Source organism: Alosa pseudoharengus, unplaced genomic scaffold (assembly GCF_046254945.1).
Source record: "Alosa pseudoharengus isolate Yale_2024_CS ecotype anadromous, Long Island Sound unplaced genomic scaffold, YU_APseudo_1.1 YU_APseudo_1.1_scf_17, whole genome shotgun sequence".
In the NCBI taxonomy this organism is placed as follows: Eukaryota; Metazoa; Chordata; class Actinopteri; order Clupeiformes; family Clupeidae; genus Alosa; species Alosa pseudoharengus.
This window is the reverse complement of record NW_027468640.1, coordinates 6,652,293-6,680,106: the sequence shown is the minus strand read 5'-3', so window position 1 is coordinate 6,680,106 and position 27,814 is coordinate 6,652,293. Positions and strand designations below refer to the sequence as shown.

Here is a 27,814-nt window from a genome sequence, read left to right as displayed (position 1 = left end):
ATGCTGGAAAAGTTGTGTAATGATAAAGAAATCAAAAGGAAGAATGTTTCACAACTAATTAGGGTAACTGGCAATATGATTGGGTATGAAAAAGAGCATCCCAGAGAGGCAGGGTTTCTTAGAAGTAAAGATGTAGGGATATTCATCACTCTGTGTAAAACTGTGTGCACAAATGTTGAAACAATGTCATTTTAATGCTTTTTAACATGAAACTGTGACATTTTTAATAAGTTCATCATCTACAGGACATAATCTATCTATAAAGCAAGAAGCGTCTGTGTGTGTGTCCGGATGTGTGACCGTCGACCGTTTGTCAGACTGATTTCATCAACTTGGCAGGTGTCTTGCTACAGGCATGAGTAAGTGCAGTGCCAAATTTGACGTTGTTTGAATAACAAATGCAAAAGATATCGTTAAATATATCGGTAAAAGAAGCACATTGGCTTTCGCCACTAGCCACTCCCCCTCCCACACAGCACTGTACTGCAGTGAGGATAGAAGGGCTTTGGCAGAACAGGATCAGTGTAAGTTACACGAGTAAAAACCTATTTTTTTTACAGTCTATGGTAAAAACTTAAGCGAGTGCAAGATGTGTTAACATGTCTGACCTCAACAATAAAGTGAACTCTGCGGATTTTGCAACAACACGCCAACACACACAGGTAGGCTATGCAGTGCCTTTTCAAAATGACCTGAAAAATGATGTGCAATAAACGGACACTTAGCGGATAGCCCAGGCTACTTTAGACTGTCTTTAGACTTAAGCAAACGACAATTCCAACTGCAAGGTCCTAAATTGAAACGAGCGATAATGGTCCCGAATTAAAGAACGTCTCAGAATGCCACACATGCAAAGCATAACCAGCGACAAGCAACGAGTGGCAGACAGAGTGTGATGTCACTTATATGAATAGCCCAGGCTACTTTGGACTGTCTTTAGACTTTGAATAAGCAAACGACAATTCCAACTGCAAGGTCCTAAATTGAAACGAGCGATAATGGTCCCGAATTAAAGACAGAGTGTGATGTCACTTATAGGCCACCAGAGAATGTTTTTGAGTCACACCGTTGCAAATTTCAGATGATGCATCATTCCACAAAATGGTTTGTTTTTTCTATCATCAAGTTATTCAATAGGCTAAGCATATAACCTTGACTCAAAACAGCTGTTAGGATTATGTCATTTTGATTTGTAAAAAATGTCACATGCAGCCATGCTTAAATTCTGCTCACTTCACATTTATTATATTATTAGGTCCAGACCTATCATTGTTTGGGCTCAGGAAAACCTCTAATAACCATTGTCTATGTGCCCAGTTTGATGCTCAATTCAAAAACTGCAGCCAAAATTGTAACAGCTAAAATTGTATTGAGACATGATACAGAAAATACCACCCTGTTATCTGGGCCTGAGTTTGTTTAAAAGGGACTGAGGTAACGTTGAAAAAGATCCTGTGGTTAGACCAATCAAAGTTTGTCATTATTTTAGGAAATCATGGACTAACCTGGGCTAAAGAGGAGAGGGCCTATCCAAATATCCAACCTATCCAACTTGTTTTAGTGCTCAGTTCGAAACCCAACATCTATGACAGTGTTGAGCATTAGTGCCTACAGCATGGGCATCTTACACATTTGTGAAAGCACAATCATTTCTGAAAGATGTATACAGGTTTTGAGCAACATATACTGCCATCCAGGCAATGTCTTTTCCAGGGACGACCTTGAATATTTCAGGAAAACAATGGCAAAATGAATTCTGCATATATTTAAATATTATTTCTCCATAGAGTCCAGGTGCTAAGATGGCCTGTCTGCAGTCCAGATTTGTCAAATTAGGTGCATAATGGAATGAAAAACATGACTAAGAATACCCCATACTGTTGAGCAACTGAAATCCTATATCAGGGAGTAATGGGACAACATTTCATTCTCAAAACTGTAGCAAATGGTCTCCTCAGTTCCTAAACATTTACAGAACTGGGTTGAATGAGGTGAAGCAGCACAGTGGTAAATGTGCTCCCGTCCCAACTTTTTTTGAAACATGTTGCTGGCATCAAATTCAAAATTAACATCTACTTTCCATGTAATAGTCCAAATTTTCAATTTTCTGTTTTCATTTGCATTTTACACAACGTCCCAACTTTTTCTGTTTTGGGGTTGTATTATTACTGGGAGTATAACAGCTTGGTATGGAAACAGCACTCAGCAAGACTGTAAAGCCCTAAAGAGAGTAGTGAGATCAGCTGACTGTACCACCAAGAGTGCACTACCCAGTCTAGAGGAAATATAAATCAGGAGAGTAAAGTCCAGAGTAAAGAAAATCACCAGAGATCCCAGTCACCCCAACAACTGTCTCTCTCTCTTCTCTGCCCTATGCTCTGGAAAACATTATCACTGTCTGAGGGCCAACACAGAGAGAATGTGGAAACGTTGTTGTCCCCAAGCTATCCGGATACCAAAGATTCAAGAACAGAGCTCTGTTCTAGAATCTTTGCCGGATACTGAATGAGAACTGTAGCAGAAGCACAAGCATGTTGGAAAAAAACCTCATGCACTTTAGACATTTCTTCTTCTTCTCTTCTTTTTCTATTTATTTCCTTATTTATTTACACATTGCACAGCCATGGAGACAGTGGACAAAGCATTTCACCACATATACTCTGTATAATTGCATGTGACAAATCAAATTTAATTGAACTGAATTGAAAAGTAATGTGTGCACAGGGATGTGTTTGTGATATAAAAAGACCAGGGAGATAAATGTTTTTAGTCCTGACTTAATAGTAATTCTTTAACTGCAATGAAATTACTGTACGTGTGTGTGTGTGTGTGTGTGTGTGTGTGTGTGTTTGTGACAAAGAAAATGCAGAGAGATATGTTTTTTAAAAAAACTATTAACTGATAATGTGTGAATAACAAAATACATGTGTATTTCTGTGTGAGAAAAATAGTTAAAAAAATACTTTCAACTTCATTGACAGCAACTCAGTACTTGGTTTTGTATTACTCACTGTAGGTTCTCTAGTTTACAGTTGGGATCCTCCAGAAGAGAAAACAGATACTTCACTCCTGAGTCTCCTGCTTTATTCCCACTGAGCTGCAGCTCTCTCATGTGTGAGGGGTTTGATCTCAGTGCTGATGCAAGAGCTCTGAAGCCTTCCTCTCCAATACTGCAGTTCAACAGGCTATAGAGAGAAGTAGGAGAATAATTTCTTTGGACAACCAAACATTTATGTCAAATTTATAATAATTTGTTAACAATGTTGTACAAATAATGTGTGGGCTGGGATGTGTCTGTGTGATGAAATAATATACAAAAACATGGAGAGAATTTTAAATGAGAATTTGTAGAATTTTTAGTCCTGACTTGACAGTAACCCTTTAACTGTGAATAAATTACTGTGTGTGTGTGTGTGTGTGTGTGTGTTTTCAACTCGTATCAGGGCCCACCCCTCCCACATTGGTTCAGAGTCCAAATTATGGCAGTGTGTCAATATGGATAAACAAAGTGCATGCAGAAGTTGCGGCAGTTCTGGTCAATTATGCAGAAAATGTGCTGTCCCCAACATTGTAGCCTATGTCAGCAATAGGTTGAACTTCAGTAAGGAGAGGGAAGCAAATACTAGCATTTCTCCTTAACATGGTTCCAGCTGAACCCTCTACATTAACATGACGTTTTTTTTTTTGTTTTGTTTTCTGTCAGCATAGCTTTTGCTAAGCCCACCATATCACTGGCTATCATATAACATAATATTATCATTATTTGACTAAGGGTTCCACTGGTAAAGATGGGTGAAAAGACTTCAAGTGATCATGCAGTGATCTTTCAAGTGATCTTTATGCAAAAGGCAACAAAGAAACATAAAACACTTCAATGTGAAATGAGATCATGGAGCCCTACTGTACACTGGAAAACAATCATAGAATTCTAGATCTAATTCTCATGCAAGTGAGATAAATAACCTTAATCAAGTGAATATATGCTTATTTTTCTATTAGTTGCTTATAACAAATCATTTTAGACATGTTTGCAAATTGATTTAAGTTTTTTGACCTTATTATAAGTATCTTCTTGTTCTATTGGCAAATCTTGCCAGAAAATTTAGCTTATTTTTAAGAAGTATTTCCACAAAACAAGACAATTTCACTTGCAAAATTTAGGCTACAGTGTAGTAGGCTACTTTAGGTTCTTCTAGCAGAGCCTCCTCTTGGACAAGTGCTTGTGTTTATAGAGATTGTGTACTCCAGCCACCTTGGACCACCAATGAGTCAGATAGAGCGAGTGAGTACAGTCTTGTTCCACTAACCTTAATGTTTGCAGTGTGCAGTGGGGATCCTGCAGTAAAGTAAATGCAACAACATGCACTAACCGTAATGTCTGCAGTGTGCAGAGGGGATCCTGCAGTAAAGCACACAGTTCCCCTCATATGGGGATGTAAAGTGAATACAACAACATGCACTAACCGTAATGTGTGCAGTGTGCAGAGGGGATCTTGCAGTAAAGCACACAGCATAGTCACTCCCAAGACTCCTGGTATGCGCCCACTCAGATCCAGCTCAGTCATGAGTAAGGGGTTTGAACCCACAGCTGAAGCCACAGCAGCACAGGCTTCCTCAGCAGCACTACTTTTCAGGAACCTGGACAAATAAGGACAAGAAATATTTAATCTCATCTGACATAAACATCACTGATGTGGCCTTGAAAAAACTCAAAAACTTTAGAAAGTCATGCAATCGAACAATAACTAAATGATGACCTACTACATATTATATGCTTTTTTGAAAATGATGCATTGCTACCCATTGCACATGATTATTTTACCTGTTTGTCCTGATGCTGCAGCTTAAAATCTCACAGGTTCAGTTTTCTCTGCAGGACTTTAAGTTATCTGGTCCCTTCAAATATTATGTTTTTGTCTGGTCTTTAGAGACTAACTGTATCGTTTCCACCACAACAGAAAGTCAACTGCAAACAGTCTAAAAGTTAATCAGCTTGATATACAGTAGGATTTCCATGTGAAGCCTAGTCTTTTTTTTTTTGGGGGGGGGGGCTTTTATGCCTTTAATACGACAGAATAGTGGAGAGTGACAGGAAGTGAGTGAAAGAGAGAGTCAGGGTGGGATCCGGAAAGGACCACGGGGCGGGAATCGAACCCGGGTCGCCGGCGTACGGTGCAGGTGCCCCAGCCAGTTGTGCCACGGCTGGGGCCTGCCTTTGATAGTCTTTGACATATAATTGGACTGTCCCCTTTTCCTCCAGAAATATACTTACTGGACATTTGATAGTGTACACCGTGGATCCTCCTTTCGGTCTAAAAGCAGTTTGACTCCTGATTCCCCTGGATCATTTCCTCTGAGATCAAGCTCTCTGAGGTGATTGGGATTTAACTTCAGGGCTGAAGCCAGACTAGCATAGCCTTTCTCTGTGATATTGCAGTCAGAGAGCCTAGAAGGAAAGGATTATTTAGTCAATGCACCAAAAATACACAATGTTTACACACAATAATTAATATTGTTTATAATATTTCCAAGTATATCTAAAGGTTCTGTAGGCAGCAAGGTTTAAGTAGTGTGTGTGTGTGTGTGTGTGTGTGTGTGTGTGTGTGTGTGTGTGTGTGTGTGTGTGTGTGTGTGTGTGTGTGTGTGAATGCAACAACAACACCCACTAACCTTAATGTCTGCAGTGTGCAGTGGGGATCCTGCAGTAAAGTACACAGCTGAGTCACTCCCAAGACTCCTGGTATGCGCCCACTCAGATCCAGCTCAGTCATGAGTAAGGGGTTTGAACCCACAGCTGAAGCCACAGCAGCACAGGCTTCCTCAGCAGCACTACTTTTCAGGAACCTGGACAAATAAGGAGGACAACAAACCTTGTATCTCACCTGACATAAAAATCACTGATTTGTGCATAAAAAAACCTCAAAAACTTTGGCAAGTCAGGCAATCGAGCAATAACTAAATGATGACCTGCAACATAAGGTTTTTTTCAGGGGGAAGGATGCATTGCTTACCATTTGTGTGTTTATGATTATTGTACCTGCTTGGTCTTTACATTTTACAGGTTCAGTTTTCTCTGCAGGACCTAAACATATCTGGTCCCTTCAAATCTTATGTTCATGTCTGGTCAAAAGAGACCAACTGGAACTCTACAGAAGGTGTTTCCACTACAGCATCAACTGGAAGCAGTCTAAAACATCATCATCTTGAAATATTATGTCCATGTGAAGCCTTTAACAATATTTGTCACACAACTGGACTGTCCAAAGATACTTACTGGACATTTGTCAGTGTACACTGTGGATCCTCCTTTAGGTCTAAAAGCAGTTTGACTCCTGATTCCCCTGGATCATTTCCTCTGAGATCAAGCTCTCTGAGGGATTTGAGATTTAACCTCAGGGCTGAAGCCAGACTACCATAGCCTTTCTCTGTGATACTACAGTCAGAGAGCCTAGAAGGAAAGGATTATTTAGTTAATGCACCAGAAAATCCCCAATATTTAATAATATTTATTTTATTTATATTTATATTTTTGGTAGCTTTTCCCTGCAATACTGAGTAAATAAGATTTCATGTTCAGAGGTTTGTTCAAATTACCAAACATAAGCGAACGATTGCAAACAATTTTCTATTTTCGGAGAATGCTTGCAGACACTCGCAAAGAGTTTGAGGAGGTAGTTTTCCGTGATGTTGGGAGTTGGACTGAGAGTTGCCATTGAGATGGAATGTTTACAAAAAATGTTCAAGAAATTTGAAAGCACCTCAGGTTTCACATCCATAGTTAAGTTAATTGATGATTTGAAAGCTTGAAGGGTATTTTACAATTTTACAACAACCTAATAATGTTGTATGTACATATAATGTGTGTGTGTGTGTGTGTGTGTGTGTGTGTGTGTGTGTGTGTGTGTGTGTGTGTGTGCGTGTGTGTGTGTCAGAGAGAGAGAGAGATTCACAAAAAATTACCAGAGAGGATTAGAAAATGCGCTAACACTTTACTTGACGGGTGAGTTCATAACACATTCATAGCAGCTGTCATAAACTGCACATAAAGCATTCAAGACTGTTTCATGAGTCATGACTCAACATTCATACCAAACCTTTCATGAATGTGGAAGACAGAACGACAAAAATGTGTCAAAATAAAAGTCCAACAATTGCAAAGCAGTATTGCCGTTTTTGTTCCAAACCTCTTACCTGATCACGTCACATCTGAGTCAATGGGCCAAAAAGGGCCAAAAAGACAGAACATGGTCAAGCAAATAATTTTTGTTTCATAAAAATGTATTTGTTTTATGATACCTTTGCAGATGATTTCTCATCTTTTGCTACTGGGAATGTCCAACCGTTCCAGGTTACACAAATACGGGTCAGCTGAATGTAGGCTAGTTTACCTCGCAGTGTTAAATTCAGTGATTATGAATACTTCACAACTTGTATAGTAAAGTGACATTCAATGTAGGCTTCATAAGATATTCATGAAATATTTACAAAGGCTGGAGAGAAAAACGACAATGCTGCTTTGTGATTGTTGGACTTTTATTTTGACAAGTTGTCATCGTTCTGTCTTCCACATTCATAAAAGGTTTGGTATGAATGTTGAGTCATGTCTCATGAAACAGTCGTGAATGCTTTATGTGCAGTTTATGACAGCTGCTATGAATGTGTTATGAACTCACCCATCAAGTAAAGTGTTACCGAAAAGGCTAATGAGTTAATATGTGAAGTGTGTGTTTGCGTGTGTGAGGTGAGTTCAGGAATGACAGAGGACTTGGAGCAAAAGGGCAAAATCCCACTCCCCGTTCCTACCAGACTACCATTTGCAACCTCCCCCCCCCCCCCCCCCTCCCCCACACACACAGACAACACACACACATGCATCATACTGCCCAAATAAAGCCACAGAACAGATCATTAAGGAATACTTAAATGTCTTACCCGAGTGTCTCCAGTATACAGTTTGGGTCACCCAGTCCACTACACAAGTGTTGGACCCCAGTATCTCCAATACTGTTGGCACTGAGGTCCAGATGTTTCAGCTTTGAAGATGCTTTGGTGAGGACAGATGCCAGACCTGCACAGCTCCTCTCAGTGAGCCCACAACTGTTGAGCCTTAAGCACAAAACATTCCATTAGTTACTAGACTCTGGAAAGGATTTTGGTACGATAAGTAAATTAGTGTAGTTGTGTTTCTGAATCATAATATCAACTTGCCATGTTATTACTCCCTCCATTTCTGCCAATACACTCATATTCCTACTCACAGAGCCTTCTGGGATTCCTCCACTACCGGCTGCAGTCTTAGGAGACATTCATCAGACCTGATGTACTTCTTCAAATCAAACACATCCAGCTTTTCTTCTGATGTCAGAAGCACAAACACAAGAGCTGACAACTGTGTGGATGAGAGTTTGGCTTCAGAAAGTGTCCCTGCACTCAGGAAGCTCTGGACCTCCTCCACTAAGGAGTGATCATTGACTTCATTCAGACAGTGGAAGAGGTTGATAACTCTTTCTGATGATTGATACTCCCTGATATTTGTCTTAATGTAACTGGCTATTTCCTTTTTGTCTTGATCTGTAACTTTCTTTATTAGGCCACGGAGGAGTCTCTGGTTGGATTCCAGAGAGAGGCCAAGAAGGAAACGGAGGAAAAGATCAAAGCGCCCATCTTCATGTTCCAAGGCTTTGTCCACAGCACTCTTCTGTAAGGTGGTCATGGATTTTTGCATTGATTGCCATTTTAGAAGCTGAATGACAGTTTTGGCTTTCTTTGGGGACATGAGATCTATCCTTTCCGTTATTAATGTCAGAAGCACATACAAAGCTGCAAGATACTCCTGGATGCTCAAATGCACAAAACAGTACAACTTTTCCTGATGAAGGCCTGACTCTTCTTGAAAGATCTGGGTGCAAATGCCACAGTGTACTGCTGCCTCTCTGACATCAATTCCACTTTCTCTCAGGTCGTCTTCATAAAAAATCAGGTTGCCCTTCACCAGCTGTTCATAGGCTAACTTTCCTACAGCAAGAAGACTAGCCCGGTTCCACTGTGGATCTTTGTCATAAACTCCTTCAAACTTTAGACTCCTCTGCTTGGTTTGAAAAACAAGGAAATAAGTGTACATCTCCGTCAAAGTCTTTGGAACTTGCTTACCTCCTTCAGTCTTGAGAAGAAATTCAAGAACAGTAGCAGCAATCCAGCAAAACACTGGTATGTGGCACATAATGTAGAGGCTTCTTGATGATTTAATGTGAGAGAAGACTTTGTTGGCAAGATTCTGATCACATATTTTCCTCCTGAAGTACTCTTCCTTCTGAGGGTCGTTGAATCCTTGTACTTCTGTGACCCGGTCAACATTCTGAGGTGGAATTTGATGGGCTGCTGCTGGTCGAGAAGTGATCCAGAGGAGGGCAGAGGGAAGCAGATTACCCTTGATGAGATTTGTCAGGAGAACATCCAATGAAGTGACCATTGTCACTTCAGTCAATATTTCGTTTTTCTGGAAGTCTAGTCGGAGTCGACATTCATCCAGACCGTCAAAGATGAATAACACTTTGTACTTCCCCTGGCTGGGAAAAGTTAACTGCTTTATTTCTGAGAAAAAGTGGTGGAGAAGGTCCATCAATGAGAGCTGTTTTTCTTTCATGCTGTTCAGCTCCCGAAAAGGCAGTGGAAATATGAAGTGGACATCCTGGTTTTCTTTTCTTTCAGCCCAGTCCAGGATGAACTTTTGAACTGAGACGGTTTTGCCAATTCCAGCTACTCCCTTTGTGATGACACTTCTGATTGGTTTGTCTTGGCCAGGTAAGGGCTTAAAGATTTCTCTGCATTTGATTGGTGTCTCCTGTCCAGCTGGTCTTTTGAATATGGACTCAATCTGCCTGACTTCATGCTCCTCATTTACTTTTCCATCTCCTCCCTCTGTGATGTAGACTTCTGTGTAGATCTTTTCCAGCAGAGCAGAGCTCCCTTGCTTGGGTATTCCTTCAAAAACACTCTGGTACTTTTTCTTGAGATTTCTCTTCAGCTCAGTTTGACAAAGTATATCCTGTTCATCTAATTCACAAAAAAATAAAACATAATATAATATAATCATGCTAATGGAAGTCACTGACAACAAATACATCTAGTCTATATATTTCAAAATATATAAATTGCAAGGCACTGACACCAGTGATATTTCTGTTTCTCTAATGTAGCGTATCGATGAAAACCAAAGCAAATACAAATGAAGGAACATGTCTTACTTTCTTGCAGTTTGTCAACGATAGTTTTCTGCTTCATGTTCCTGAGGAAGTGCAGTGCCATCTTAAGAGCCCCTTCTCTGGCATCAATGTCATCCTGCTCTTTACCCTCAAAGTTTTCTTGGTAATCTGGACTCAGAATCTTCTTGAATCTCCTCAGCTCATTCTTCACAAAGGTGATGATTTTCTCCTCAAGCAACTGGTATATAAATATCTGGTTATACTTTGCATTACAATACCCAGGTTTTGAATGAGACTATATTGTTATTGTTCTGTACTGTAACATGTAAAAAGTGTATATTAGTGCAGCATGATGTGGCTGCATCCAAACCTGGAATATGCGCTTGAGGTCCCTCTGGGTAAACTGGTCACTGAAAGCATCTAGGTTGCATTCTTCCATTTGACCACTGAGTTTTAAGGCACAACAAACCACAAATTGACTTCCATTAGTTGTGCATGCATGTCTTTGTGGGTAAAGGCGATCCCCACGGTTCTTATGCCATTAGAGTCTATGGCAGGCCCAACTCTATGGTAAAACATTTTGAAATTCGGAAAACCCGTGGATGTATCAAAACTGGTATGGGCTCAGTGACCCATTTAGAAGAAAACACATATATTTTGCATAATTTGTCCACACGGTTGCACTTGTAACTGTCCATGCAAAGAAATACTCTTGTGTCTATTAACTCTTGTGTCTATTAATACAGTGAGAGGTACCAAGGCAGGACCATAGAAATAAGTCATACCAAGGTTGAAAGGTGTACAATAATTTTACAGGCCACAGATTTTATCCCATTTTCACCAGCTGCACTATGGATGATCTTCCCACTAAGCCAAGCCAAACCATGGCTAAAATAATAAAATATAAAAAAATTCCCATATGGGAATGGGATTGTTCTGGGATGTTCTTCATAGTGCAAATGCAAACATCTAAATCATGGGTCAGGAACTGACTGACTGATCATGGCCCCTGGAGAAATTTGAGAGATTTTTATTACTATCTCTAGCCTGACGTAGTCATACTCAATTCTAGCCAGAAGTCTGATACTGCTCCATTGGGACCTAATTATGGGGCGTGGTTCAACCGATACAGGGGGGGAATGCCTCTGCACTCAATTGGATAGACCTAACCAATCAGAGCAACGAAATAGCTTACCGTGAGGTGTAGAAAGAAAACACACGAACCATCCTTCTTCTCCAGAAATGCCTTAACATTGTTTTCTGGTCTTTTGTAAAAGTTAGTGCCGTCAATAACTCCTAGCCTACAACACTCATTAGCGAAATCTAAGAGATACGTAGTAGGGTAGGCTATTAGGTAAAAACTCCGTTTTTAAAAATAATTCTGTTGAACACTGATATGCTACAAACATGTTAAAACAGCTGGGAAAGGCTGTCGCAAATCCCTCGAACAGGTGGTCAATCAGAGATTTCAAACGAACGAGGGAACATGTCGCAATGCAACAGCGCTGTTTTCCCTTGCTGAAAGTGAAACCACGAGTTTTCCCACATCTCAACTTTGGCCAAAGTTTTCGGAAATAATCGTTTTCAGTGATAAAACCTCATTGAATAATATGCATTTTCCATATGGGGTCTTAAAAGCCATGTATCCTTCTAGCCACAGCGTTTTTGTTTCAAACATAAGCCTAATCTAAGCGTGCTCAGATGACGTGATAGACCAGGCGCTGTTGCTCACCTGTCCATCATCGTAAAGCCCAATTTGATTGGTCCGCCCGATCTAGGGCGAGCATACTTGCTCCATAATGGAGCAATGCCAGACCGAACTTCCCGACCTCAAATGTTGTGGGCGGGACTAAGTTCTGAATGGCACCCAGGCTATACAATCTCCCTCCCTGTGCCCGTACTTAAAATGCAAAAACCATGTGCATAAAAAAAAAATCATCAGGACTACCGTTAATCCAGGCTCATGAATTGGGGGGTTTGCGTTAATGCACAGCTGGGACGCCTTTGCCGTGAAAGTTTAGCAAACCATGTTGCCTTGCCATCTAAATCAGCTAGACGTAGTAGGAACAAAGGCATACAAGGAGCTCCAGCAGAATGTTACCTTCTAGTGATGCGTGGCTCAAGGTTCTTTAACACCCGCACCCATCTGTAAGGCCAGCAATTTGCATATCTAAACCAGTGGAAAGGTCTCATATTCACAAAAGCCTTTGTAATCAACAGCAACCCCGTTTATACATACATTGAACTGGAAAGTCACTGTTTTCAGTTGCCATTTGGCCTTGGTTCTCGTCACCCTGCTGAGGGCCTGACTCAGTCTTAGGCTCCTGGACCACAGGAAAATACCTGAACTCTAACTCTAACTATATTTGTCAAAGGAGAAATGATAATCTGCTCATTTCTGATATCATTTCAAAGGTCTCCATGGAAAAATACATTATTGTCAGTGTAGAACAGTAAAGTTAATGCATATGGTGTTTCTGTAACCTGGGATACTTCAAATGCACCCACACCCCCTGTTTTCAGATAAGAAAAAATCCCTGGTGATTCAGGGGTCTCCATGTAAATTTCTATGTAACTTGAGGAATGTCTTTAGCCTGGAGGACCAGACCCAATCCAAAAGATTCAGGGTCTGGCTATGACCAATGAAAATGGCACCAAGCATGCATTTGAAAAAATCACTGCACGCAATTGGATAACACTACGACCAATGTTTACTGACCGATTTCGGACGTCGACGCAATTGGATAACACTACGACCAATGTTTACTGACCGATTTCGGACGTCAACGCAATTGTATAACACTACGACGAATGTTTCCGGACACCGACGTCGCAGCGCTGTCATCATCTGTTTAGCTCTCCTCTGGCCCGCCTATATCAGATACACCAATGTGATTGGTGCAGCTCGGCCATAGGTAATGAGCATAATTACTTGTCGCCAGAGTCACTCGCTGAGCATATTCATATTTAGCTCTCGCGAGAACTCTGGATTTTTAGGGTAGAGTGGCTTTCAAAGACAAGGACGGATCCTTCAAAGATGCTTTTTCAAGTACGTTATGTCATCGAATCTAGCCAAGCACTGTTCCAATGTCAAGGGTGCTTTAAAATTTTTAAATCGTTCTGAGAATTTCTAAGAATTTTCGAGGATGCATGTGTGCATCCTGTGCGCACATTAATGGAAGATTTAAATGCCACTACTCTGCTATTACTTAGTAATTATTGTAGGTCAAGTTCTTAATTTTTTGGAGTCAAATTAATCATAGTTTCTCGTTATATTCACCACTGCATCACCGTTCTGTTCAATCCACACTGCCTGACCCTCATAATGCGCTGGTTAATGACCCGACCTGAAAAAAGAAAACAATCCAACGGGCCTACATATCCACTGTAGTCCATACTATTGAGGTGGAGACAATGTTTTCTTATTAACTAGACACTTAGGGCCTGATTTATACGGTGGCGCATTGCATTCACATCACAAAAAAAAAAAATCAGGTTATCTCATAATTATAAGATAATATTATCTCATAATTACGAGATAGTATCTCATAATTATGACATATTATCTCATAATTACGAGATAATTATCTCGTAATTACGAGATCTCGTAATTATGAGATAAGGATAGGATCCGTGCTGAGGATGTAAACAGCCTTTCAATAAAAGCAAGCACATATTTCCTACTGATTTCCTGCTTTGAATGACTTTAAGATTAACATGTCTTTAAGTGGCATGAAACATAAGCCTGTCAAATCGCCAACAACCCCAAAGCAAAGAGAATAGAAGATTCTAAAGGCTACTCTTTGCCCAAAGGCAATACAATGTTGCACGTTGACAGTCCTACCAGTAGGTGGAGGTACTACTACGCATAGGGCTACCTCCATCCACGTTGTCACACGCACGCCTATTGTTTATTTTGTGCAGCTAGGCTACTTGTTCAAGTGGCATTGATGAGTTAAACAGTCACATTTTTTCTACACGTATTATATTGAGAGAAAATAGTCAGTAAACAAAGAACTCATCTTATGTAACCCTTTCGTAAATGGACTGAAGTTGGCTCCAAATATCTACTTTTATTGATTATGCTAATCGTTAGCATCTCTATGGGATTTCTCATATACATTAGCCATAAGCTAACACATTAGTTTATATTCTGTAACTTGAAATGCTAGTCTACATGATTGCTCTTAAACAAAACATCTAAGGAAATAACTGATATGTACTCTGTTGGTCTGCTTAGTTTTACAGTGAATCCTAAGTAAAGGTTTGAAAGGAACTTCAGCTTTAGACTTTCTCTTAAGCTGATAGGTCTATCTTCTCTAATGTTGCTAGCTAGACCATGTCATTGCCACACACAAGTGGGGGCAGAATTGGAAATGTGTCATAAATCATAATTATCTCGTAATTATGAGATAATTATCTTGTAATTATGAGATAATATGTCATAATTATGAGATACTATCTCGTAATTATGAGATAACCTGATTTTTTTTTTTGTGATGTGAATGCAATGCGCCACCGTAGATTTACGTACTATTTGTGAAGGCAAACATTTTTTTAAGCAAAACTCCCACTTTTCCCCTGACCCTCCTATAAATGCATATGTATGACGGACGGACTGACATTTGAAGAGTCTATAGGATAGGCTATAGCAAATCCACAACTACAATTTGATGGTTAATTTGCTGATAAGATATGCCAGACTAAAAGTACATTATCATTTATATTCCACTATTAATTATGATTGGGTTCAGACTCATAGAGATTTGTGAGATGTTGGCCTAGGTTAGGCTCCTTAATGCAGACCTTACTTAATGCGGAGGGTTGCAGCACACCCTCTGACGCACGTGTGTGAGAGGGAGAGGGGTAGAGAAGATGGAAGGTCTTGTAATCACATCTGAGCCTGTTTTATGTAAGTAAGAGAGGCTGTAACGCAGGGTTTGTACAGTAGCACATCATTTTCTGTAAGTTATTAATAACTAAGTGAGAACTGTGCTTTGTCACTTTTTAACCCACCCCAGATATTTGACCAGATATTTTCTGATCAAGCGCACCCTCACCTGCCGATCTGCGGGTTGACACGCGGTTCACAGGTGAACCCGTGCATCACTATTACCTACAGTCCACAGCAACTCTGTGCAGTGCATGATCAGAGACACACAGATACACTTCTCTCACCTTAAGCCATCCTTACACCAGAAGACTTTGACAAGATTTGGGAAAGATTCTTGAAAGATTGTAGTCTTTTGAGTAAAGCTTGAATGGGGGGCATTCGTTAAAAGACTCCAATCTTTCAAAAATCTTTCCCAAAACTTGTCAAAGTCTTCTAATGTATGGGTAGCATTAGATGACTTTGCCATTTTTAAGATCAGAGGTAAGCTGCAGGTGCAGGAAAGTCTTGCTGTCTTTTTTGCCAATGAATGGATATGATCCTATAGGAGTAGGCTAAGTAAAGAATTTAGCCCAACAGTTCTAGCCTAATATGGAAGAATAGTAAAAGTGTAAGAATAGTAACAGTGTAAGCCTAACAGAAATGTAAACACATCATATTAACTATTATATGGCTCTTAAGAGTGAAAAAAACCCTGATCTAAATGGCAGCACAAAGAGTGATGCATGATGGAAATCTCATCCAATAACTTGTCTGAGTCTTTCCCAGGAGAAATAAAGAATGCATCTGATTCCATATCACCTGGTAATGCTCTTTTCATCCAATCACTTATCAACCAATCACCAATGATTAATTTGTCAACTAATTTGTGAACTATTTCATTTTTGGGTGTGTAGTCATTGAAGGCTTTTCACTCATTTAGCCACCTAGATTTAAGTGGTTCTACTCATCTTAGAATATTCAGCTCATTAACACAGCAGAATGGTACTATGGACATTTAGCTCAAATTACAGCTTAAAGTAATGCATTTAAAGCGTGAACTACACAACCATTCAACTACAGTTTTGACCCTTATGTTAATGTGAATACAAAACTCCACATGGGGCAGCCGTGGCCTACTGGTTAGCACTCTGGACTTGTAACCGGAGGGTTGCCGGTTCGAGCCCCGACCAGTGGACCACGGCTGAAGTGGCCTTGAGCAAGGCACCTAACCCCTCACTGCTCCCCGAGTGCCGCTGTTGTAGCAGGCAGCTCACTGCGCCGGGATTGGTGTGTGCTTTACCTCACTGTGTGCTGTGTGTGTTTCACTAATTCACGGATTGGGTTAAATGCAGAGACCAAATTTCCCTCACGGGATCAAAAGAGTATATATACTTATACTTATACATCCAAAAACCTGAAATGACTTTGATTGCTCTTCATGGCCTGCAGGGGGCAGTGCAGTACAAAATACACACTGCAAAAACTGCTTATCTAACAAAATCTCACCAAGTGTTATTAATCTTATATCAAGATAAAAAAAAATAGTTGGTATTGTTTTCAGTATAAAGAGACTTACCTAGCGCTTCCTTGTGAAAACATTTGACTTAATTTAAAAAAAGTTTGACTTATTTTAAGACATCTCATCCTGAAAACAAGCAAATTTGGCTGCCAGTGCGTTAAGCAAATGTGTCCTAAAAACAAGCAAATTTGGCTGCCAGTGCGTTGAGCAAATTTGTCTTGATAAGACTCCTTAAAATAAGTCAAAATCTTCTTAAATTAAGTCAAAATGTTCTTTTGAGAGAGCGCTAGGTAAGTCTTTTCATACTAAAAACAATACCAAATAGATTTTTTAATCTTAATATAAGATTAATAACACTTGGTTAGATTTCATTTTTTGCAGTGCAGAGATTACCACAAACCATGGAAAATGACAACTGTTGATCTATTGATAGATAGATAGATACTTTATTGATCCCCACACAAGAAGGACCAATGTATTGATTACTGGTTGAATCCACTATACTGTAAAATGGAAATATTTTCAAATATTGGACTTGCCTTGATCCATCTGTGACATCATGTTTGAAGGTTATTGGGGGATCCATTGACCGGTCACTCTTCATGGACTGACAAGTGGGCACAGGAGATGGAGGCCTCTCATGATCGGATGAGCTGGGTGGGGTATAGGATACATCCATTGTTTACATATTGAACTGGGAAGCTCTTCGGATTGGATGGATGTACACAGAGAGATGCATCATGGCAATATATTGAGTGTCTGTATCTGTTTCCAGTGCCAGCGCTCTGCACACGCACATCACGCACTGCACGTAGGGCACCAAGTGCCTGGGGGGCAACAAAAAATCTGGGTCGTGAAAGATCATCACAATAGGCTACTAGTACCAATAACAAATAAAATATGTCTAAAGCATGTTAATATGCAAAAGCAATACAAAAGTACTGTAATGTAACGTTTAGTACTGTAGGTCAGGAGCCAGAGCTTTGTTCAAAGCAAGCAAGCTTTATTCGTCAGGAAACGAGGGCAAGGACACAGACAACAAATTCAGCACATACTAGGCAGGTCAAACACACACACACACACACACCACACATACAGGGGTGGACGCAGCCATCCACACAAGAAGGATCACACACGAGGAAGAACCAAACGGGCAACACGCCACACCAAAAACGCAGACATCAAAACAGTAAATAAAGGCATTCACAGACACAAAACACCCCAAAGTTCACCCCCGCATCCCAGCATGCACTGCATCAGAGTCCGTAGCAACATAGTCCAGCACGCCAACGTTACAGTAATATAGGCCTAGACCAAATTAGTCGAGAAAAAGGTGAATCTCATGTGCGGCCCTCTCTCCAGTCTCCCTCTGGTGCCCCCCTCCCCCACCTCCCAGTGGTCTGTTCGATTATGCCTCAATCTCAAATTTGGCAGACACCATGGCCTCGAAAAGGCACCAAGAGTCGGGGGCGGAAAAAAGGAAAAAGAAGAGTGAGCAAGATGATGCTTGCGCGTCGCTTGCAGGTAAGACAATGTTTTAAATTAAAAAAAAAATCGTTTTGTAGCCCTTGCGTGTATGCATGTCTATGCTTATGCCAGTTAATACTACTACCGTCAATAAACTTTGTAACGTAAGCCCCTACTAGCCATGTTCATGTTCAAGTGTTACGTTGCAAATGATTGATGCTGGCTAGCTAGTTATTTTACGTTGTGGATATGGATATGGATTATGGGTTATAGAATGCAATTCAACACTCTGCTGTTTTCTGTTAACGTTACGCAATCGGTGCATAAGACTAGCAATCCTTCCTCAGGTGGTGGTGGTGGAAAAGTCTGTGCACTTGCAGAAAAGATTTGTAACTGTAGGACAACTTTTTGTGCGTGGAATATTGATTTGCAATTGTAGAATATTTTTGCAATGGTAAAATATGTTTAACTGTAGGATGATTTGTAGCTGTAAAACCGATCCGTACCCGTAGAATAGATTTGTAAGTGTAGGGCATATTTGTAATTTTGACAATTACTTCTACATTTTTACACATGATCATTTTTACAGTATAATTTCTACAGTTTAAAAACGTGATACACACATACAAAGCATTTGAGTCTAATATTCTTCGATACAGGTACAGATACAAGTCGGCACACAACCGCATCCGCTTCTGAAGGCAGAGTGAGTCCTGTCACTGAGGGGCCATTAGTAAGTGACACTGCAGAGACATACAGTATGTGTCCCCTCCAACTTGTCATGTTTGGTGTCATTGTTAACTCATTGAGTGCCATGCGTTGAGTGCCAAAAACGTAATATTACGTTTTTCCTTCCCATGCGTTGAGTGCCAAAAACGTAATATTACGTTTTTAGCTTTTTTTTAAAATTACGAAACTAGACACTCTAATACACCTTATATGTGATTTTGGGAACTCTGTGATGAATGGAAATGAAATATATGACGATCGTGAAACTCATGAAAACGCACAATCTGGACATTTTATCTGGACATTTTATCATAACTCGGTTGCCGCTTTGGGTCGAAACAGTGACGCATGCACGTCAGGTCAAAACCAGGCCATTTTCGTGGGTCTATCACTAGGTGGCAGTCTCGCCAGGTCTCACTGATCACTTCCCGGAATGTTTACACGAGTAAGTAACAGGCAACACTTCATATTTCATGAAAGACGTTATATCTCCATTTCTAGAAAAAAACAGCGATTTTGATGAAAACTAGCCACTGTTTAGCTTGGGATTTCCCAGGAACAGAGGCGTGTAGAAATACACGGTTTGCACCCACCGAGAGCTTAAAGTCTCACCTTTTAATCAAGCTATTCTACGTGTTCATAACTATAACACAGAATATGCTGTGGCTGTACAAAAATCATCAACAATGGTCTAGATTGCTGGCACTCTAGGACAAAGCTCCCGAAAACAGCTTGGCATTCAATGAGTTAATGCAAAATTATTTATTTGCAGCAGTTATTTTGGGAAATAAAGAGAACCTAACTAAGAAAGTCTGAATGGTTGTTATGACCGCCGCGCAGCGAAGCGGCTGTCATAGAGGTTTAGTCAGATTTGTTTTTTTTTTTTTGCATGTCCAAATTTCCATCAATGATTCCCGGGACACTGAAAGACCGGGGTACACGGAACTTGGTGGGCATGTAACCCCACATGGATAGCATGGAACCATCATTTTTCGTTTTGATCTGTAGCCCCCCCCCCGCTGGACTGGACCCCCGAAAGGAGGGTAGGGCAGACACAGTTTTCTGGGAATATCTCGAAAACCGTAGGGTTTAGGAGGACCATTTTTTTTTTGTATGTTGATCTCAAGGGGCCATGTCAACCCATTCCATAACCACTCATTTCATGTATAGCGCCACCTAGTTAAACACAAAAAAGTAAAAATGAGGTGTTGTAATCGCAGGTATCTGTGACCTAACTTAGTCAAAACTGCACGAAATTGGAAGTGTAGGATCATTATGACACCCTCTGAATGCATGCCAAGTTTCGTGGAATTCCGTTCATGGGGGGCCACACAATAAATTAATTTATGTTACCATACACCAACTGGCCTGTAGGTGGCCGGAGACAGTTTTCTGTGAATATCTCGAGAACCGTAGGGCCTAGGAGGTCCACCTTTTTTTTGTATGTTGATCTCAAGGGGCCATGTCAACCCATCCCATTACCACTTATTTCATGTATAGCGCCACCTAGTTAAAAATTAAAAAGCAAAAAATTAGGTGTTTTCATCACAATATCTCTGGCTGACATGGTCAAAACTGCACGAAATTGAAAGTGTAGGGTCATTATGACACCCTCCGAAAGCATGCCAAGTTTTGTGTACTTTCGTTCATGGGGGGCCTTACAATAAAATAATTTATGTGTACATTTAGTGACGTACACCAACAAGGATTCCCGGGACACTGAAAGACCGGGGTACACAAAACTTGGTGGGCATGTACCCCCACATGGATAGCATGGAACCGTCATTTTTCGTTTTGATCTGTAGCCCCCCCGCTGGACTGGACCCCCCGAAAGGAGGGTAGGCCAGACACAGTTCTCTGTGAATATCTTGAGAACTGTAGGGCCTAGGATGACCATTTTTTTCCGTATATTTGCCTCCAGGGGTCATGTTAACCCATTTCATGTGCACACATGTGCACAAACTAGGGCTGTCAAAATAACTGATTAATTTCGATTAATTAATTTGAGAAAAAATAACTGATTAAAAAAATTAGTGCAGATTAATCGATTCCGTATGACCTTTGACCCCGAGCCGTTCTAGTCAGTAAAATTTAGACTGTAATATGAAGGAGAGAGAAGAAAACGTGCTGCCTGGATCATTGATTGGAACATTTACTTTTAAAAACGGCCTGATGGTGTTGATAAAAAAAAAAGTGTTGAAAATAAAGTCCTCTGCAATGTGAAAAAAAAACTTCTTTCCGAAGCACTTTTGAATTTATTTCCTTAGTATATTAGGTCATATCATAGATTATTATGGCAATTATTTGAACAGTGAAAATAATAATAAAAGAGTTTTTGAACTTTAATGTCACTAATGCTGATTATTCAATGATTCATTAGAATTTAAATATTTAAAACACTTTCACAGCAAAAAATATATATGCGATTAATTTAGATTAATTAATCACAGAGTATGTAATTAATTAGATTAATTTTTTTAATCGATTGACAGCCCTAGCACAAACAGATACACACACACACACACACACACAGTAATCATACGTATGACACATACTCACACAGTAGACATATGTACGCTTCCATGCACAGACACATACACAGGCACACACACAAGCACGCACACACACACACACTCACACACACACACACACCCACACACATAACATAAACATAACACAAACAATCAAGAATTTCTCAGAATTATGAACAGACAAGATGGAGGTGGGGTTGTATAAAATGAATTTTACATGTGAAATCTAGAGCCCGACCGATTTATCGGCGAGCCGGTATTATCGGCTGATATTAGGCATTTTCCAAACTATCGGTATCGGCATTTATAATGGCCGATAAATGACTATTTTAAAAATAAAATAAAAACGGACGAAACACCCTTCAACCATGTCATGAGTGTTGGCGTTGTATAGTTTGTCCACCAGAGGGCACTCTACACCGTCCCTGCTGGCAACACTCGTTTATAACGCGCCACACATCCTGCAACCTGCTGATCCAGCCAGAGTCGGGCAGAGAGAACCAGTTATCCGCGAGTGAGATCATCAGTTAAGTGTGTTCATGGTGATTTGGTATAACAATTGAAAAGAACATCCACATCAGTTCTCTTAACTCAAGTAAGCATGACAAAATTCGTGAAAACAATGTCCAGTTTTGCTGCTGTTAAATAAGCCGAGTGAAGCGGAATTAGCTAGTAATTAAGTTACGTTGTTACAGTGTAGTTGACTGTCTGTCCTTTTAACTTTTGACAATGTGACTGAATATGACTGTATTTCTTTAATAGCGTGTCAGTTATAGCAGTGAGATGTATCATCTCTCCCCGGGCTGTTATTTTGAAAGCGTATGTTTTACAATTTGCAGTATGACGTTATCCATTGCTAAATTATGGCTCATCATAGACTAGCTAACCACAAAGCTAGCTAATGCCATGAATATCAGTGGAAGAACGCTAACGTTAACATTAATGAGCTTGGAAACCACAACGAACTTATTCTGCCTAAATAAAGTAATGATTACTGTATTTATAACTAGTATATCTGTAGTTACAGTCCCTGCATTGTAAAATGTAAGTTAGACGTGCGAGGAGTGAACATTTAGACATAGAGAAAAAGTATCAAACGTAGCTTGTGCATAAAAGTTAGCTTTTCTTTTAAACGTGTGTGAAATCCAATGACACCAAGTGTGCGTTTCAGACTGTCGTTCAGCTGCAGCATTAACAAGTTACATAATGGATTTAGATCACTAAATAGTAGGTTTTAGAAGGCAGGCAGCAACTGATGATTGAAAATGGTTTGATGTAGCTTGATGGAAATCATTTTAAAAGTGCAGGTAAAGGGATAAGCAAGCTGACATTGTAATTATAAGGTAGCTTATAAGGCAATAGGGACTAATTATTACACACGCAAACATTTAGGAGTGACCTTTATCTTGTTTAATGATAATACAAATGATGCTGATAGTAATAATGTCATAATTATTTTTTGTAATTAAGTCTTAGTTCAAAGTTATATTTATGAAGCTTACCAAGTCTTTTAACTGGTAACTTTGATTTGGTTGTTGTTGTTATTGTGTTTTTGTTCAAAAGACTAAGTTTAATATCTTAAGTTTCTATTTTTATACATTTTATTTATCAGAACTTTAATATATTTCGATGTTCCACTGTGACAATATTATTTAAAAATAAACAAGTTTGTTTTTAAAATGCATTATCATATTATTTTAGTCAATACTCATAAATAACTACAAATAACTAATGTTAGGGAAATCTGTTAATGTTTTGTTTCGCGTTTCTGAAAAAAAAAATATATATCGGCCGATATATCGGAATATCGGGTTTTTAAATCAACAAATATTTGTATCGGTATCAGCCTTCAAAATCCTTTATCGGTCGGGCTCTAGTGAAATCTATGAACTAATCATGTTTTGGTACTTGTTGTCTAGCAGATACCAGTGAGAATTGAGTGTGGATAATGCAATTTAGTGAGACAGTTAGAATCATATAGGCCTTTCAGCGTCATTTCTTTTTGTGGAAAAAATGTGCTGGACTGGGCGGCGGTCATATTTTGTACCGCTCTGCGGTACATCTAGTTTCTTTAAAGGGTATCATTTTATTGCTGTGCATGTGTATGTCTTGTGTATGTATGTCTCTGTCCGAGGAAAGATTTTAACAGTATTGGTACAGACCGTCACCCAGAGGCACCTCAAGCTTTTTAAAAGTGTGGGGGTTGTGGGATAGGAAAATGAAACAAATCCCTACAGAGACGTTGTAAGTATTTTCTGAGAGGGGTGCAGACTATATTGGTGTCCGGGAGGGACAGAAGAAGCAGCGCCCCTCATATGTGTGGCTCATGTGACATGTATTTCGAGGTATCACTAATATTAAACTAGATGTACAGCAGAGCGGTTCAAAATATGACCGCTGACCAGTCCAGCACATTTTTTCCTGAAAAATAAGTCACGCTTGTCAAATTGTGTTCATTTCAGTGTGTGTTTGTTTTTGTGTTTATATGTTTTGTGTGTGTTTTTATGTGTGTGAGTGTGTGTGTGTGTGTGTGAGTGCGTGTGTTTGTGTATGTAGGTGTGTTTGTATGTGTGGGTGCATGTGTGTGTGTGTGCGTGTGTTTGTGTATATACAGTAGGTGTGTTTGTATGTGGGTGCATGTGTGTGTGTGTGTTTATGTGTTTGTGTGCGTGTTTGTGCGTGTCGAGTGTGTGAATGTATGTGTGTGTGCATGTGTAGTGTGTGTGTGTGTGTGTGTGCATGGGCGGATTATGAACTTCCGGGCCCCTGGGCCCAGATGTATTAAGGGCCCCCCCACTTATGGCCGTATATGTGGGAGGGGAGTTTTGGGGGTCATCCCTCAGAAATTGATATTGAGGCAATGATTCCATGCAAAGGCTTGGGCTTCAGGGCCCCCTGACCCCTTGGGTCCCTGGGCCTGGGCCCGGTAGGCCCGTGCAGTAATCCATCCCTGTGTGTGTGTCTTTATGTATGTGTACATCGATAAAGCAAATCAGGGAACCACCTACTCTTTGCGACAAGTGCCATCTTTAACAACCATGGTGAGTCAGGACCTCAATTTAACATTCATGCAAAGGAAAACATCTCCTGCAGTACAGTCTCCCTGTCACTGACATTGGGATTGATATTTGTTTGGTGGCTTTTGGCCACAGAGTGCCACCTACTGGCCAGCCACCAACACTGCTTCCAGCAGGAATCTACTCTTCCAAGGAGGTTTCTTATCCAAGTACTAACTAAGCCTGCTTAGCTTCAGTAATTCAGCAAAGTCAGGGTATCTGCTGGTCTGGCTGCTGGCTAGAAACAAAAGGCAAAGGCATATAGGATTCTAACTGTCTCACTGAATTGCATTATGCACACTCAATTCTCACTGGTATCTGCTAGACAACAAGTACCAAAACATGATTAGTTCATAGATTTCACATGTAAAATACATTTTATACAACCCCACCCCCATCTTGCCTGTTCATAATTCTGAGAAATTGAATTGTGGGCATGTGTGCGTGTACGTGTTTGTGTGTGTGTGTGTGTATGTGTGTGCGTGTGTGCATGTGTTTGTGGGTGTGCCTGTGTGTGTGCGTGTGTGTGTGCATGTGCATGTGCATGCATGCGTACATATGTCTACTGTGTGTGTATGTGTCATACATGTACGTATGATTACTGTGAATGTATGTGTGTGTGTGTGTGAATATCTGTTTATGCACATGTGTGCATATGGAATGGGTTAATATGACCCCTGGAGGCAAACATACGCAAAAATTGGTTATCCTAGGCCCTACGGTTCTCAAGATATTAATAGAAAACTCTGTTGGTATACGGTCACTAAATGTACACATAAATTCATTTATTGTATGGCCCCCCATGAATGAAAGTCCACAAAACTTGGCATGCATTCGGAGGGTGTTATAATGATCCTACACTTTCAATTTTGTGCAGTTTTGACCATGTCAGCAAGAGATATTGTGATTACAACACCTAATTTTTTGCTTTTTAATTTTTAACTAGGTGGCGCTATACATGAAATAAGTGGTAATGGGATGGGTTGACATGGCCCCTTGAGATCAACATACAAAAAAAAGGTGGACCTCCTAGGCCCTACGGTTCTCGGCTACAGATCAAAGTCTTAGTTCTCAGATGTAGAACTCAAATGTGTCTTGACACCACCGTTTGTAAGATCAAAATAAGATGTTCTAAATGGAACGCGATCATATTTAAGACATTAAGATCTCCAGTAGATGTAGCACTACAACACACATTGACAGTGAAATGGTGCCGACGTTTGTAAGATCAGATCAAATAAGACATTCTAAATGGAACACAATGTAATTAAGCTGTTCAGATCTTTTCCAAGCATCTTGGAGACGTATGTGTGCTGACTGGGCTATGTCTATATAGTTGATGACACAATACTAAAGCTAATATGAATTCACAACTCCACATCCAATAACATGACGTGACATTGCTCTTCAGGGCCTGCAGGGGGCAGTGCAGTACACTATATTTAAATTATCACAGACCATGGAAAATGACAAATATTGATCTATTGATTACTGTTTGATTCCAGTATACTGTAAGCTGTGACCATGTCAACCATCCAGTCACAGAGTACTGATTCTGTGAGTGTTTTATGGACTTGCCTTGATCCATCTGTGACATCACCATGTTTGAAGGTTATGGGGGGCTCCATTGACTCATCACTCTTCATGGACACACAAGTGGGCACAGGTGATGGAGGCCTCTCATGATGGAAAGAACTGTGGTATAAACATCCATACTTTTAACACATAACATTGATGATGATAATGATGTTAAAAGACATCAAAAAGACAACAGCCCTCCCAAATAATATCTTAGCAAAAGGTCAAATGTCTTACAATGAGAACACACCATTTTCTATGATCTATTGATTACTGTTTCATTCCATTATAGTGTAAGGTCTGATCATTTCAACCATCCAGTCACAGTGTACTGATTATTTGAGTCTGTTTATGGACTTGCCTTGATCCATCTGTGACATCATCATGTTTGAAGGTTATGGGGGGCTCCATTGAGAGGTCACTCTTCACGGACACACAAGTGGGCACAGGTGATGGAGGCCTCTCATGATGGAATGAGCTGTGGTATAAAAATACACCCAATCATTGAGTTGACATATCCTAAATGTTTACAATATTTTATGGAGTTGACATGTTTCACAATATTTTATGTTTATCCTTTAAATCATTTAATTGCTGCTACCAATGACTATGTTCATAATTTGTTGATTTATTTTCTTTGATAATCGATTTGTTGTTTAATCGATGAAATGTAAGAAAATGAAGACAAAGTGCTTATCAGTGTTCCCCAAAGACCAAACTTTCAAGTTTTCTTTCTATCAACATTCACAATACATTTCACTACTGCATTCACTACTCAGTAACCTGTTTGTATCAATGCGTTACTCAGTAAGCAAGTGTCATTTGTATCATACACTCAACCGAAAAGTAGTCGCTTCAATATAACTAAAAGTGGTTTAACATATCTATTTAAGCATAACAGTAACATATGAACATATGAAACTTTGAAGGAGAATTCTGACGATTTTTCACATTGATCTCTGTTTCTCAAGGTCACCGCAAGTACTGTCAGTATGAAAAAACTAAAACAAATAAGTTTTACATAGCTTGAGTTGTTAGTTCCAACAGCTAAATCAGCCAGGCAGCTACAGCGTTACACTCTGGGGGCATGAACATGGGGGCTCAGGCTCATGTCCCCACAGTGATTAACCGATTACCAGAATAGTTGGCAATTAATTTAAGATAATCAATTAATTGTTGCAGCCCTACAATGTGATCATGCAGATGAACACATTTAGAAAATATAGATAGCTCCTCTGAAAGCAAAATAAAGCTGACATGTGAAATGTTAAGTCAAAAGTGCTTATTTCTTAAACTGAATGTTACTAATGCTTTTTCTCACCTGGACAAGCCTGGGAGCACTGTGAGAATCATGTTTTTTGATTTCTCCAGTGCTTTCAATACCATAAGGCCTACACTCTTGGGGGAAAAGCTAGAGAACATGGGGGTGGACCAGCACCTGACACACTGGATTTTGGATTACCTCACAGGGAGACCACAAAATGTGAGGACAAAGGACTGTGTGTCAGACACTGTTGTCTCTAGCACTGGGGCGCCACAGGGAACGGTCTTGGCTCCGTTTCTTTTTACTGTTTACACCGCGGACTTCAAATACAACTCCCCACAGTGTTACCTGCAGAAGTTCTCTGATGACTCTGTGATCGTGGGCCTCATCAGGGAGGACGATGAGAATGAGTACAGAGATCTCATACAGGACTTTACGGACTGGGGCCCGAGGAACCATCTCCAACTCAATGCGGCCAAGACCAAAGAACTGTTGGTGGATTTCCGTAGGAAGGGACATCCCCCATCAGCACCAGTGATCATTCAGGGAAATGAGATTGAGAGGGTGGCATCTTATAAGTACCTGGGTGTTCACC

The 27,814-nt window shown here is 40.1% G+C and overlaps 1 protein-coding gene across 10 annotated transcripts in view; it reads right to left on the bottom strand.

Moving 5' to 3' along the window:
* Nucleotides 1-27,814, bottom strand: part of LOC143127181 (NLR family CARD domain-containing protein 3-like) — a 237,603-nt gene that overhangs the window by 197,167 nt on the left and 12,622 nt on the right. For 8 of the 10 annotated variants that reach the window (XM_076288498.1, XM_076288503.1, XM_076288500.1 and 5 more), the window contains exons 3-14: nucleotides 26,317-26,433; nucleotides 25,956-26,072; nucleotides 17,134-17,247; nucleotides 10,573-10,648; nucleotides 10,245-10,440; nucleotides 8,259-10,053; nucleotides 7,933-8,106; nucleotides 6,275-6,448; nucleotides 5,671-5,844; nucleotides 5,273-5,446; nucleotides 4,465-4,638; nucleotides 3,012-3,185 (exon numbers count right to left, since the gene is read on the bottom strand). The exons of 1 other annotated variant lie outside the window; for it this stretch is intronic. In XM_076288498.1, the coding sequence (XP_076144613.1) occupies nucleotides 3,012-3,185; nucleotides 4,465-4,638; nucleotides 5,273-5,446; nucleotides 5,671-5,844; nucleotides 6,275-6,448; nucleotides 7,933-8,106; nucleotides 8,259-10,053; nucleotides 10,245-10,440; nucleotides 10,573-10,648; nucleotides 17,134-17,247; nucleotides 25,956-26,072; nucleotides 26,317-26,433 (3,459 nt within the window). Of the gene's footprint in view, nucleotides 1-3,011; nucleotides 3,186-4,464; nucleotides 4,639-5,272; nucleotides 5,447-5,670; nucleotides 5,845-6,274; nucleotides 6,449-7,932; nucleotides 8,107-8,208; nucleotides 10,054-10,244; nucleotides 10,441-10,572; nucleotides 10,649-17,133; nucleotides 17,248-25,955; nucleotides 26,073-26,316; nucleotides 26,434-27,814 lie in introns of those variants that run through there. One more of the 10 variants, XM_076288513.1, reaches the window with a different exon arrangement.